The 12,131-nt window shown below is 42.3% G+C and overlaps 1 protein-coding gene across 1 annotated transcript; it reads left to right on the top strand.

Annotated features, from left to right (window-relative positions):
* The first annotated feature begins 1,147 nt into the window (after positions 1-1,147).
* Positions 1,148-11,125, top strand: LOC124712002. The gene is made up of 2 exons (XM_047242290.1): positions 1,148-1,195; positions 10,591-11,125. The coding sequence occupies exons 1-2, from the start codon at positions 1,187-1,189 to the stop codon at positions 10,954-10,956; spliced, it is 375 nt and encodes a 124-aa protein (XP_047098246.1). The 5' UTR covers positions 1,148-1,186; the 3' UTR covers positions 10,957-11,125.
* The last annotated feature ends 1,006 nt before the right edge of the window (positions 11,126-12,131 follow it).

Here is a 12,131-nt window from a genome sequence, read left to right as displayed (position 1 = left end):
TCGGTGGAGACATGCACACAAATAAATCATCTACTCTTTTTCGACTACCACATTTGTACTCAGATATCAGAAGACCCGATTAGATCTGTAATTCTTCTCTTAAATCACATATATAACAACGAAAATCTCGTACCTTCAGCAAAATAAACAAAATCAAAGACCTTTAAAAAATTTCCAGACATTTAGAAATATTAAATGGCATCTACCAGTAGAGTAGGTATGTAGTCTGTGATATCAGGAATGTATATTAAAACGAAATCACTCATAAATTAAACAAGTTTCAACTGATTTAAGGTACAATTCAGTGAGAGTAGTTGACATGAGAGTGGAAGATACAAAACTAAAATTTGACAGATTATTATCTATCCCTACAACAAGAAACACAAATGAAACATGAATTTCGAAGGACGAAAGAAGAATACATTCGGCAGAAATTAAAATTTTAAGGAAAGTGAGTGGAATCAGAGATCAAATACAGAAAAATACGATCAGGGAAAAACTCCATACAGGACTATAATGTACGAATTACAAAATGGGACAAGGGCACATAAACTAAACAGAACTTGTCAACACACTGAGAGATGGCGGCTACATTAAACAAGTAACTAACTGTTAACTAATAAGAAAATACAGTTACATTTAACGACAAGCATATTGCTTCTGGGGAGAACGGTTTTCAACACACACATCTGAACACTATTACTGATTTCAAATGGTTCAAATTGCTCTGAGCACTATGGGACTTAACTACTGTGGTCATCAGTCCCCTAGAACGTAGAACTACTTAAACCTAACTAACCTAAGGACATCACTGATTTCAAATAGCTGCTTTAACTGCACTACATTTGTTTCCATTGGATATGTGTTGCGTCACCTCCCTATTGACACACACATTGTACAGTTCTTCTTCCTCGATGCGGCCGTAGAACGTATGGCGTCCGTCAGTTACACTGTTCAGTGCCGGCATGCGGAAACGCGGGAGCAAACGCAGTACCAGGAAGCGGCGAGGGCGGAAAGTAAAGCACACAAAGGCCACAACTGCCGGCCTTTGATTTGGGGAGATAAATCAGCATTCTGAGGACAGTGCAAGCGGCCGAAAGAGTATAAAAGAGCAGACGCCTCCAGAGAAAGACACACACGGTGATCCAACAGGTTTCTAGCCGCCACACATTCTCAGCAAGCCAATATGAAAGCCGTAAGTATGCGACGGTTTGTTGTTACTAACCTTCAGTTGGAGGAATCCCTCTGCTTTTTTTCTATTAGTCCTTCTAATCGCATTTCACCTTTTTTTTAAATTTACATACATATCATTTGTCCAAATATTCTTACGTGGCTGTCATGTTTACCTATTACTCGTCAGGCTTGCCATGTCCGAGTACACCAGTATACCACTTCTACGATCATAATATAATTAACGTATTCTAGTCTCTATATACATTCATTTTGGTCCCTTTAGTGCCCCTCTTACACCTACACGCATACTTCATTCCACAAACAATCCGTGGGCTTTAAATAACCCATTTCTCCATGAAGTATTTTCTTCCCAGAATGCACGTACACCGAGGTATGCAAGAGAGCGTCTAGGAGAGATATCCTTACAAATTTGAAACAGTGCGGGAGGGTAGTGAGACTTCTATGGATGGCTTGGTAAGAGCATTGATACATGGATGGCAAGGTTCTGGGTTAGATTCCCCGTCCGGCAAACACTTTTAATTTGCATGGATTTTTCTTATTCGAGTCCGTCCATACACTAACCCAACTCCCGCTTGGTACACGTATGCAGCGCTAGTCACTTTATGTTATAATCCGGAGGGTGAAAATAAGAATAGCGTTTTCTCTTCAAATCCAATCTCGCATGAAGGGGCGAGAAAATGAATCTGTCTCTCTACACATCGGTTCAATCCCGCGTCCGGCCATCCTGAATTAGGTTTTCCGTGATTTCCCTAAATCGCTCCAGGCAAATGCCGGGACGGCTCCTTTGAAAGGGCTTGGCTGACTTCCTTCCCCGTCCTTCCCTAATCCGATGAGACCGATGACCTTGCTGTCTGGGCTCCTTCCCCAAAACAACCCAACCCCAACTCTCTACACATCGCTACGCACCCTGACCTTTCTACCAATCCCTGCACAAGGCGTACGATAGAGACAGCTTTTTGTTGCCCATTAGGCATCAAACACGACTTCTCGGCATTTTACAAGAACTACATTTGGCCTTAAATTTTCATTACTTTCCCAGAGTATCTGTGCTAGATTCTCATGGATGCTGCACTCACCTATCAGGATCCTCTTAACGAAATGGATCAAATGGCTCTGAGCACTATGGGACTCAACTGCTGTGGCCACAAGTCCCCTAGAACTTAGAACTACTTAAACCTAACTAACCTAAGGACAGCACTCAACACCCAGCCCTCACGAGGCAGAGAAAATCCCTGACCCCGCCGGGAATCGAACCCGGGAACCCGGGCGTGGGAAGCGAGAACGCTACCGCACGACCACGAGATGCGGGCCCTCTTAACGAAGCTGAGAGTCCTATCTGCCTACCTTGCTTCTGAGTTTGGGTATTAGGTCCATTCGTACTATTTCATAGTGTCCTGCCAGGTATTATGCGATATAAGCAACATACCATACCGCTGATACTATAATGTAATACTATCAGATTATTAAGTTTCCTCTGGGCGTCATCACGTATTTTTCCTCCTTTAGAGTTATTGTTAGGGACAAAGCGGTAATTCTGTTCAAGGAGTTTTGCATTTTCCTTGAATAATCCAAAGGCAATATTTTCCTCCGTGTGTATCAGCAGTATTGCTGACATATCTGATGAATCGTTCACTCGTATTGAAAACTATTGTTGGCCTGTTACATATCTCTTATGGACACATAATTTTATTTTTGTTTTTTTTAACTTAGGCTGTCCATTATAACTAACTGACTTTGTCATTCCAATATTCCATAATCTAGTCAAACGCCTTTAAACATAATTGCATCGTGCCCTGAATTACATACGTCCATTGACAAATATAGTCCCCAAAATAGTGAATTTTATTTAAAAAGAATGGCCTTTCGAGACTGCGTGCTTAATTGTTGGACTACTTCTCCCTTGCAGTAACGTCACAACAACCGAGCTTATTAGGTCGTCAAGAGTTGATAGGAAGACGGGCGTTAGGGAGACTGTTATGCCGAGCGATCGTTCTTTTATCCTTCCAGATAACTGTAGATACTCCTGTATACAATGGTTCCATTGCACTTCTCGAGGCAGTTGTTCTCAACGGCTGTGTTCCTCATCCACTATGTTCAGTAAGTTTTCATTTCTTAATTGATGTGTCGGTTTAATCTTTATCATACGTCTACAACACCATATTTACAGGAAAATAAGAAGAAAATTTCGACAGCTATCTTTCCACCAATAACCGGACTATAATACGTTATATAAAATTAGTCAAATGCTCTCCAAGCAGAAAATGAACATAATTTTTTCACATCACTCTGGTTTCTAATAGATATATTACTTTGGTCCGTACACTGCACCATACAGAGGAACCAATGGAAGCAGTCAATGGCCTCTCACTGTTTTCTTATATTCTATTTAGTAGATTTACTTTCTAGCATTATTTTACCATTGTTTTAATATGTGCCAATGCAGACCACTAAATTAAATGCATTCTCTTTTTCCATCAGCTTATAACGTTAACCGGTAGCCGTTAGCGTGTTCAGTCCGAAAAGTGATTTTCGCAATAAAGTTAATGAATGAAACGATTGCGTATATTGTGGAATATTTTGTATTGTGCGAATCCACAATAGTTGTATTGTAGCATGATGAATAAGACCGCTTCATCTTTATGACAACTCTGTTTATGATTTCTGATCGATGATAAATTTATTTAACGTATGCCCCATAGACTATAATCTCTGTACATTTTTGTAAACCACTTCCACATTCCACAAAGTATTCAGAGTATGATTAAATAGAAGCAATGAGAAAGCTGTTGTCGCAGAATAAAACGATATCATTCATGACATTTTCAAAGTTATTTTCTAAGGAAGGAAGGAATTTTGGGCTATAGTGTCCTATCTACTGAAAGGCGATTAGAGGTGGAACGCAAGTTGTAATGGGGGAAGTGTGGGAAAGGAAATCGGATGTGTTTGTTTGAAAGAAGTAATACTGACATTTACCTTAAGTGGTATTAGGGAACCTTCTGAAAACAATATTGGCGTCTGGACCGCAATTTGAACAGCGGTTCCACTGTTACAATCACTGTACCACTACCTCGGTCAGTGCCGTTCCATTAAAGCATCCGATAATTTTGAATGACGTAAAAAAATATTTTAATATGTTCACGGCAACGTCAGTCGTATGACGGTTGGTTAAAAGGTTACCAATGGCCTTACCTGGAGCATATATGTGATGCAGATTGTAAATGGTCATGTTTCATCGTAACCGGTAAATCTTACCTTAGAACACGTTCTATTGTAAAAGATATATTCCGTTAATATATTCCAACTTCATTCACACTGATGGCAATTCAAATACTTGTAACAGTATAGCAAACCAGAAGGAGAATTCTACGACTTACCAAGTTGTTCTCTCGAACATGGTGACGTGATTTGTTGAATCCTTTGCTATCCCTCGGGGTTCAGTTTTAAACGGGACGAACAACTGAAGACAGTTCTGCTCCAGCCAATGAGATTCAAGGTCGAAGATGCGTCTGGAGACGTTCCGGACAGCGGTGGGGTAGCAGCTTGACTGTCGCCTGCCACACAACCCTAAAAGCAGAGCTAATGGTGTGGCGTGACATTTCTTTTGGTAGCAGGGAGCCTTTGGATGTCATCCGCGATACCCTTGGAGCATAACGTTACGTCTGGGATATTCTGCTCCTCGCTTTGTTAGCCTTCGTGGGAACCCAACCTGAGCTTACTTTTCAGCAGAGAGTTTCTAATGCTTCTTTTCTTGCTTTCCAAACCCGACCTAGGCCAGAAAGGTCACGGAATTTCTCTCCAGGTGAGTACGTTACAAGTATTATAGGCAGACCCTGCAACCCGCTTGGGGTTTTGGCGATCTAATGCGCTAACTGCACAGAATTTCGCACGGTATCCCTCAGGAGGGCATCCAACAACTGTATCAATCACTGACAAGCCTCATAACTGCTTCCATAGGGGCCAGAGGTGGACCGGTGCGTGACTGACTGCTCAATTTCTCAAGCTTTTTGTCCTGAAGAAATCTTAAATTATTTTCTGAAGTTTTAATCATTTGTTTGTCGGAACATGTATTTAACATCTACCTTCTCTTCTTTCCTTAGGGTGTATGAATTTACAATAGTAGGGGATGTAAAAAGTATTTATTCATATGATTGTATGAACGAGTCTGACAATGCGTATAAAAAAAATATCATCGAAAATAGTAAATGTCAAATAATCCAAACTCAGCCACAATACATTCCTTGGGGTAAATTTTCGCAACACAAGCCAAAACGGGTACGAATTACTGTGCGGCCAACATTTGTAGTCGCCCGCAGTTCTAATCTGCCAGAAAGCCTAACAAAGGTGTATATTCATTCTTATCGCTAATATCTACATCTACATCTACATCCATAGTCCGCAAGCCACCTGACGTTGCGTGGCAGAGGGTACCTTGAGTACCTCTATCAGTTCTCCCTTCCATTCCAGTCTCGTATTGTTCGTGGAAAGATGGATTGTCGGTATGCCTCTGTGTGGGCTCTGATGTCTCTGATTGTATCCTCATGGTCTCTTCGCAAGATATACGTAGGAGGGAGCAATATACTGCTTGACTCCTCGGTGAAGATATGTTCTCGAAACTTCAACAAAAGCCCGTACCGAGCTACTGAGCGTCTCTCCTGCAGAGTCTTCTACTGGAGTTTATCTATCATCTCCGTAACGCTTTCGCGATTACTAAATGATCCTCTAACGAAGCGCTCTGCTCGCCGTTGGATCTTCTCTCTCTCTCGTATCAAACCTGTCTGGTATGGATCCCACACTGGTGAGCAGTTTTCAAGCAGTGGCCAACAAGTGTACTCTAACCTGCTTCCTTTGTTTCTGGATTGTATTTCCTTAGGATTCTTTCAATGAATCTCAGTCTGGAACCTGCTTTACCGACAATCAACTTGATATGATCGTTCCATTTTAAAACACTCCTATTGCCTACTCCCAGATGATCTATGGAATTAACTGCTTACAGTTGCTGACCTGCTATATTGTAGCTAAATGATAAGGGATCTTTCTTTCTATGTATTCTATATAATATCGGATAGGACCCTATTAACCCTCCCCGCCAGCCGGCATGGCCGAGCGGTTCTAGGCGCTACAGTCTGGAACCGCGCGACCGCTACGGTCACAGGTTCGAGTCCTGCCTCAAGGATGGATGTGTGCGATGTCCTTAGGCTTGTTAGGTTTCAATAGTTCTAAGTTCTAGGGGACTGATGACCTTAGAAGTTAAGTCCCATAGTGCTCAGAGCCATTTTTGATCCAACCAAACCCCCCCACACAGAGATTATTCAGTGCTGAACAAGCAGTAGCTATTATCGCATGCCACTGTGAATGCAAATGAATGGGACAAACCGTCTAGTACAATACACAGTAAGCTTCACCATATATTTCTAAATGATTTATGTTGCATAGACACCTCTTACAGTTGAGTAGGTAAAATTAGGCTTATAATATCTTACGCAGTAGTGAACAAGAATGACATCATTATACATAATTATAGTATTCGTCTCTGAATGAATATGAAAGGTACTAAATATGTAGTACATCTGCTGCTACACTCCGCAACCGCCTTACGGTATGTAGCAGAGTGTTCTTTGCGTTCCAGGTGAATACCGCCTTTACCCTCTCCAGTCACATACACTTCGGGGGAAGAATGATTGTCGGTAGGCCTCCGTGCGGGCTCCCATCTCTCCAACTTTATCCTGATGGTCTTCTCACTAGATATGTGGAACTATAATAGGAGGCTATACAGCGATGCAGCACACCTCTCCTGCAGCGTCTGCCACTGGTGTTCCCTAAAGATCTCCATAATGCTTTTGCGCTTATTAAATGAACCCGTACCACAAAGAGCTGCTTCTTTTTATCTTCTCTATTTCCTCTGTCAATTTGGTACGGATCCCATACTGACGAGCAGTACTCAAGTATTGGCCGAACGAGTGTCTCCGAATCTATTTCCTTTGTTGATGGGCCATATTTCCTAAGCATTCCTCTAATGGATCTTAGTGTGTTACCTTCCTTGCTCGCTATTAACTTTATATGGTCGTTAAACTTCAGATCGCTCCATACATGTTGATAGAGATATACCGGGTGATCAAAAAGTCAGTATAAATTTGAAAACTTAATAAGCCACGGAATAATGTAGATAGAGAGGTAAAAATTTACACACATGCTTGGAACGGCATGGGGTTTTATTAGAACCAAAACAAACAAAGTTCACAAAATGTAGGACAGATGGCGCTGGACAGCAAAACGTCAGTGACTACGCAAGACGATCGTGTATGATAGGAGCTGTAATGAGAGATAGAATCAGATGCGCCAGCAGTCGCAGCATGTTGACGTTACCTGAAAAGGCGCTTTTGGTGAACCTGTATTATCAGAATGGGGAATGTGCTAGTTCAGCGTTACGATCCTATCGCCATAGGAAGGGGATTCGAACGGGTAAAGGTCCGTTGACAAATGCAGCTGTGGCGAGAATGATTTAGAAGTTCGAAGCCCCGGGTTGTTTAGGCGATAGACCCCGTAGTGGCCGACCGAGTACAAGGCGTAATGCTGCTGAAACAGTTCAGGAAGAAATGGAGACTGTAGCGGGTTCGTCCATGCACGGGGGAGTCAGCGCTTGTGTAGTCGCACGTCGCACCGGCATTCCATACACTACTGTTTGGTTGGCACTGAGGCGTACCGTCCGATGCTATCCGTACAAAATCCATCGGCATCATGAACTGTTACCTGGCGATTTAGTGAAGCAGAGGGCATTTGCGGTGTGGGCGTTTCAAAACATGGTGGAAGATGACGATTAGTTGAGTAACTTGTTGTGGACCGACGAAGCTCATTTCACGCTCCTAGGGTCTGTCAACGCTCACAACTGCAGAATTTGGGCTACCGAAAATCCTAGAACTGTCGTGCAAACTCCATTGCACGACGAGAAAATCACGGTATGGGTTGGATTTACCATATCTACCGTTATCGGGGCATGTTTCTTCGAGGAAATGCGTGATTCTGATTTTGTAACTGCTACCGTGACGGGTGAGAGGTACGCCGATATGTTACAGAATCGCATCATCCCCAGCCTGGCTGATAAACACCTGCTGGAACGTACGATGTTTATGCAGGATGGCGCTCCACCCCATATTGCTAGACGCGTGAAAGATCTCTTGCGCGCGTCGTTCGGTGATGATCGTGTGCTCAGCAGCCACTTTCGTCATGCTTGGCCTCCCAGTCCCCAGACCTCAGTCCGTGCGATTATTGGCTTTGGGGTTACCTGAAGTCGCAAGTGTATCGTGATCGACCGACATCTCTAGGAATGCTGAAAGACAACGTCCGATGTCAATGCCTCGTTATAGCTCCGGACATGCTTTACAGTCCTGTTCACAACATTATTTCTGGACTACAGCTATTGTTGAGGAATGATGGTGGACATATTGAGCATTTCCTATAAAGAACATCATCTTTGCTTTGTCTTAGTTTGTTATGCTAATTATTGCTATTCTGATCAGATGAAGCGCCATCTGTCGGACATTTTTGGAACTTTTGTAGTTTTTCGGTTCTAATAAAACCCCATGTCATTCCAAGCATGTGTGTCAATTTGTACCTCTCTATCTACATTATTCTGTGATATATTCAGTTTTCAAATTTACATTGACTACTTGGTTTGTGTACCACAGATTTATGTTTGTAATACAGAAGCCGGCCTTGGTGTCCGAGTGGTTCTAGGTGCTTCAGCCTGGAACCGCGCGACCGCTACGGTCGCAGGCTCGAATCCTGCCTCGGGCATGGATGGGTGTGATGTCCTTAGGTTAGTTAGGTTTGAGTAGTTCTAAGTTCTAGGGGACTGATGACCTCAGATATTAAGTCCCACAGTGCTCAGAGCCATTTGAACCATTTTGAATACAGAATTAGGAAAGACGCCTGGTTTATGACAGTGTACGATTTCTGTGACACTCTATGCATAGTGCAATTATAATTCTGAAAATCACAATGTGATGAGCAGAAATTGAACGTTAGTATGGTGCTCCAGTATGACAAAGAGCTATCGTGATATGCTTTTACTCTCAGAAAATTAGGTTCAGTCATGAGACTGAATTCAGGTCATTGATAGACATTGCTTCAATGTAAAGGAATGATCTATGGCATCGATTAAGTAATTGTTTACTGTTTCAACGTTAAACACAAAAACATTCGCAATGCATGCTGCAAATGAAAATGTTAACATAACTTTCTTTTAACTTCATACAGAGTTAATTCGTTATTTGAGACGATTGCTTCATTGAAACCGATTGCTGGAGAATAAACAGTTATTACAAAAGCCGTTAATGGTTGCATTATGCATTTCTTTAAATGCACTGAAGCTTTAAAATACTGTTCATGAGAAAAAAAAACAGTCAGAAGAATAGTTTTCACTGAGTGGCATTTCTACATGAAGGAAGGCTACGGTAAACGTAGATTCACACTTGATGGAATGCTCTGGTACTGAGCGATTGGTCTGTAATTTCCACAATGTTTTTCAAATGTAAGGCTTCATTCAGGCAGTCAGTAGTACAGTACGGGACGGACAGGGCATTAGAGTCAAGATGTACCGGGAAGAGAGTTTTGACGTTGCCGCCGTCGTCTGCTAACATCATAAATTAACTTACTTTTGCTGCACTCTCTTACAGCTCTGAGCTTCGTGTTTTTGCTTCATCTGAATCTATATTGGATTCTCTTGCTTTGCTTTTGTGATGCAGCGCAAATGTTCCATGACGCCTTTGATGTTTTTTCTATGAGTGTTCTTGTACAAAGAAGGCCAAGTAGCCGAGAGTGAAAATACATGTTTCCTCAGAGAAGATACGAAATAATATTCATGAAATAACCTTTTCCGATCGTGAAAAACTCGTCTCCAGTGAAGGAGAAAGTATGTTCGTATTTTACGTCATTTGGTATTTAGAAATAAGTAACTAAGTACAATGAACAGGGTAAACAGCCTCAAATATGGCTTATATTGTTGAATGATTTTACAGGTATATATATTTTCACTGGCGAGTAAATGTAGCCGTTTCGAAACGTTCGGACGAAATTTCCCCTGATGTTCCAATTTTGATCAGTTTACCATACAAACTATAAATAGATCATACATTATAAAGCTTTCTTTTGACGGTAATAAACATTACTACTGGTTGCCCCTTTGTTCTGATTTTACACTACGACTTTTTGTGTCACAGATAGTATCTCATAACTTTACTTTGACCTCCCCACACTGGGGTAAGGTGAAGTGACTTTGAGCTCACATTGCGTCTAGCGTGATCAGACCAAATTCTGACCGTGACCTCACCTAGCGTTCCGTCCCTTTTACTCTGACATCCGGTGTGAGTCGGCTTTAAGCCTGTACCTGTTGATCCGCAGGTGCTCGCCGTGGTGGTCCTGGGCGCGGCAGCCGCCGCCTTTCCTACTGCAGTGCCCACCAATCCCAGCACCGGCAGTACCGGACAGCAGCGCCAGCAACACCAGCCTAACGAGAGACGCGATATCGGAGTGGGGGATGTGAACTTCGGCGGTGAGAGCTTCAACCCCAAGGTCAATGTAAATAACAAGCACTATCCTTCACCAGGCGCATCGAGCGACTCTGGAGTGGGTAGGGTGAACTTCGGCGTCGGTAGCTTCAACCCCGATGTCAATGTAAACAACACCGCCTACCCCTCTGGGCACATACCAATTGGAACCTACCGCCCTCTGCCCTGCAACAAGCAGCGAACTACCCTCTGTCAATAAACCCAGCTATATCTAATCCCTTGACGTCTACCCCTGTGCTGTCGTTCTGTTTACAGTGTCTACCTGAACCCACAGTACAGAGTTCACAGACTATCCATCACACGAGTCTATTTATACTGTATACTGCTTGTATCCAGTTTTTGTGAATAAAATTGTGTCTGTGCCGTGATAGTGAAAGATTTTTAACTGAATTCGTGTCTAAGTTTACATTCATCCTTTTTTTATCGACGTTTTGCAGAACCACGTAATCTAACCTTAAAATTCTCAATGGATCCAATAACATTACAATAAGTAACCATCACCAGTCTTGCTTAACACAGGCAAACAGGGAAACTTGGAATGCACATTATACGCCATGTGTGCGTGTATATGCTGACCACAGCAACATGTACGTACAGAAGCAAACAGAGAGAAAGAGAAGTGGGAGAGAGGTAAGATATGCAAAAATCAGAGGGTTACACAAGAAGAAAAGAGTGGATAACGGAAAGCGATAGGGAGGAAGCTAACAATGACTGACTGAGAAGGAGTCTTCGAATGGCAGCGCAGGCGTGAGAGAGAGAAAAAAGCAGTCTGAGAGAGATGCGCAGGGCCACAGCAATATAGAACGAAAAACATGATAAAGTAGAAGGGGAGAAATGGTTAGTGGGAGAAATGGGAAAGGAGACTAACAAGTAGGAGGGTAAAGCAAAAAAAGTTAGAAATATAGAGAAATTGTAAAGCAGTATATCTTTGTACAGAGACATTAAAAAATCGTAAGCTGAGAGACTGATGTTTCCTGAAAGTGGACTGGAAACGAGATTCTAGTCTCAAGTGCGGCTGGTCCCGGCGGAGGTTCGAGTCCTCCCTCGGGCATGGGTGTGTGTGTTTGTCCTTAGGATAATTTAGGTTAAGTAGTGTGTAAGCTTAGGGACTGATGACCTTAGCAGTTAAGTCCCATAAGATTTCACACACATTATCTAGTCTCAACGTTTATACCTGCCACATGAATTACCAAATCACATGAGCGTTTTCGTTTACTTGTAACTATCTCAATATACGGAGTATTACAGCACCTCGAGATATACTTCGGAAGATGGCACTATGTTTCTTTTTTTAAATTTCATATGGATCTAAAACAACTTTCCAGACAGCAATATCTTGCATTATATGTAAATCGAACGATACTGCGATCTAAA

This window comes from Schistocerca piceifrons, chromosome 8, assembly GCF_021461385.2.
Source record: "Schistocerca piceifrons isolate TAMUIC-IGC-003096 chromosome 8, iqSchPice1.1, whole genome shotgun sequence".
Classification (NCBI taxonomy): domain Eukaryota; kingdom Metazoa; phylum Arthropoda; class Insecta; order Orthoptera; family Acrididae; genus Schistocerca; species Schistocerca piceifrons.
Note: the sequence above shows the minus strand (reverse complement) of the source record. Positions and strands in the feature narration are given on the sequence as shown.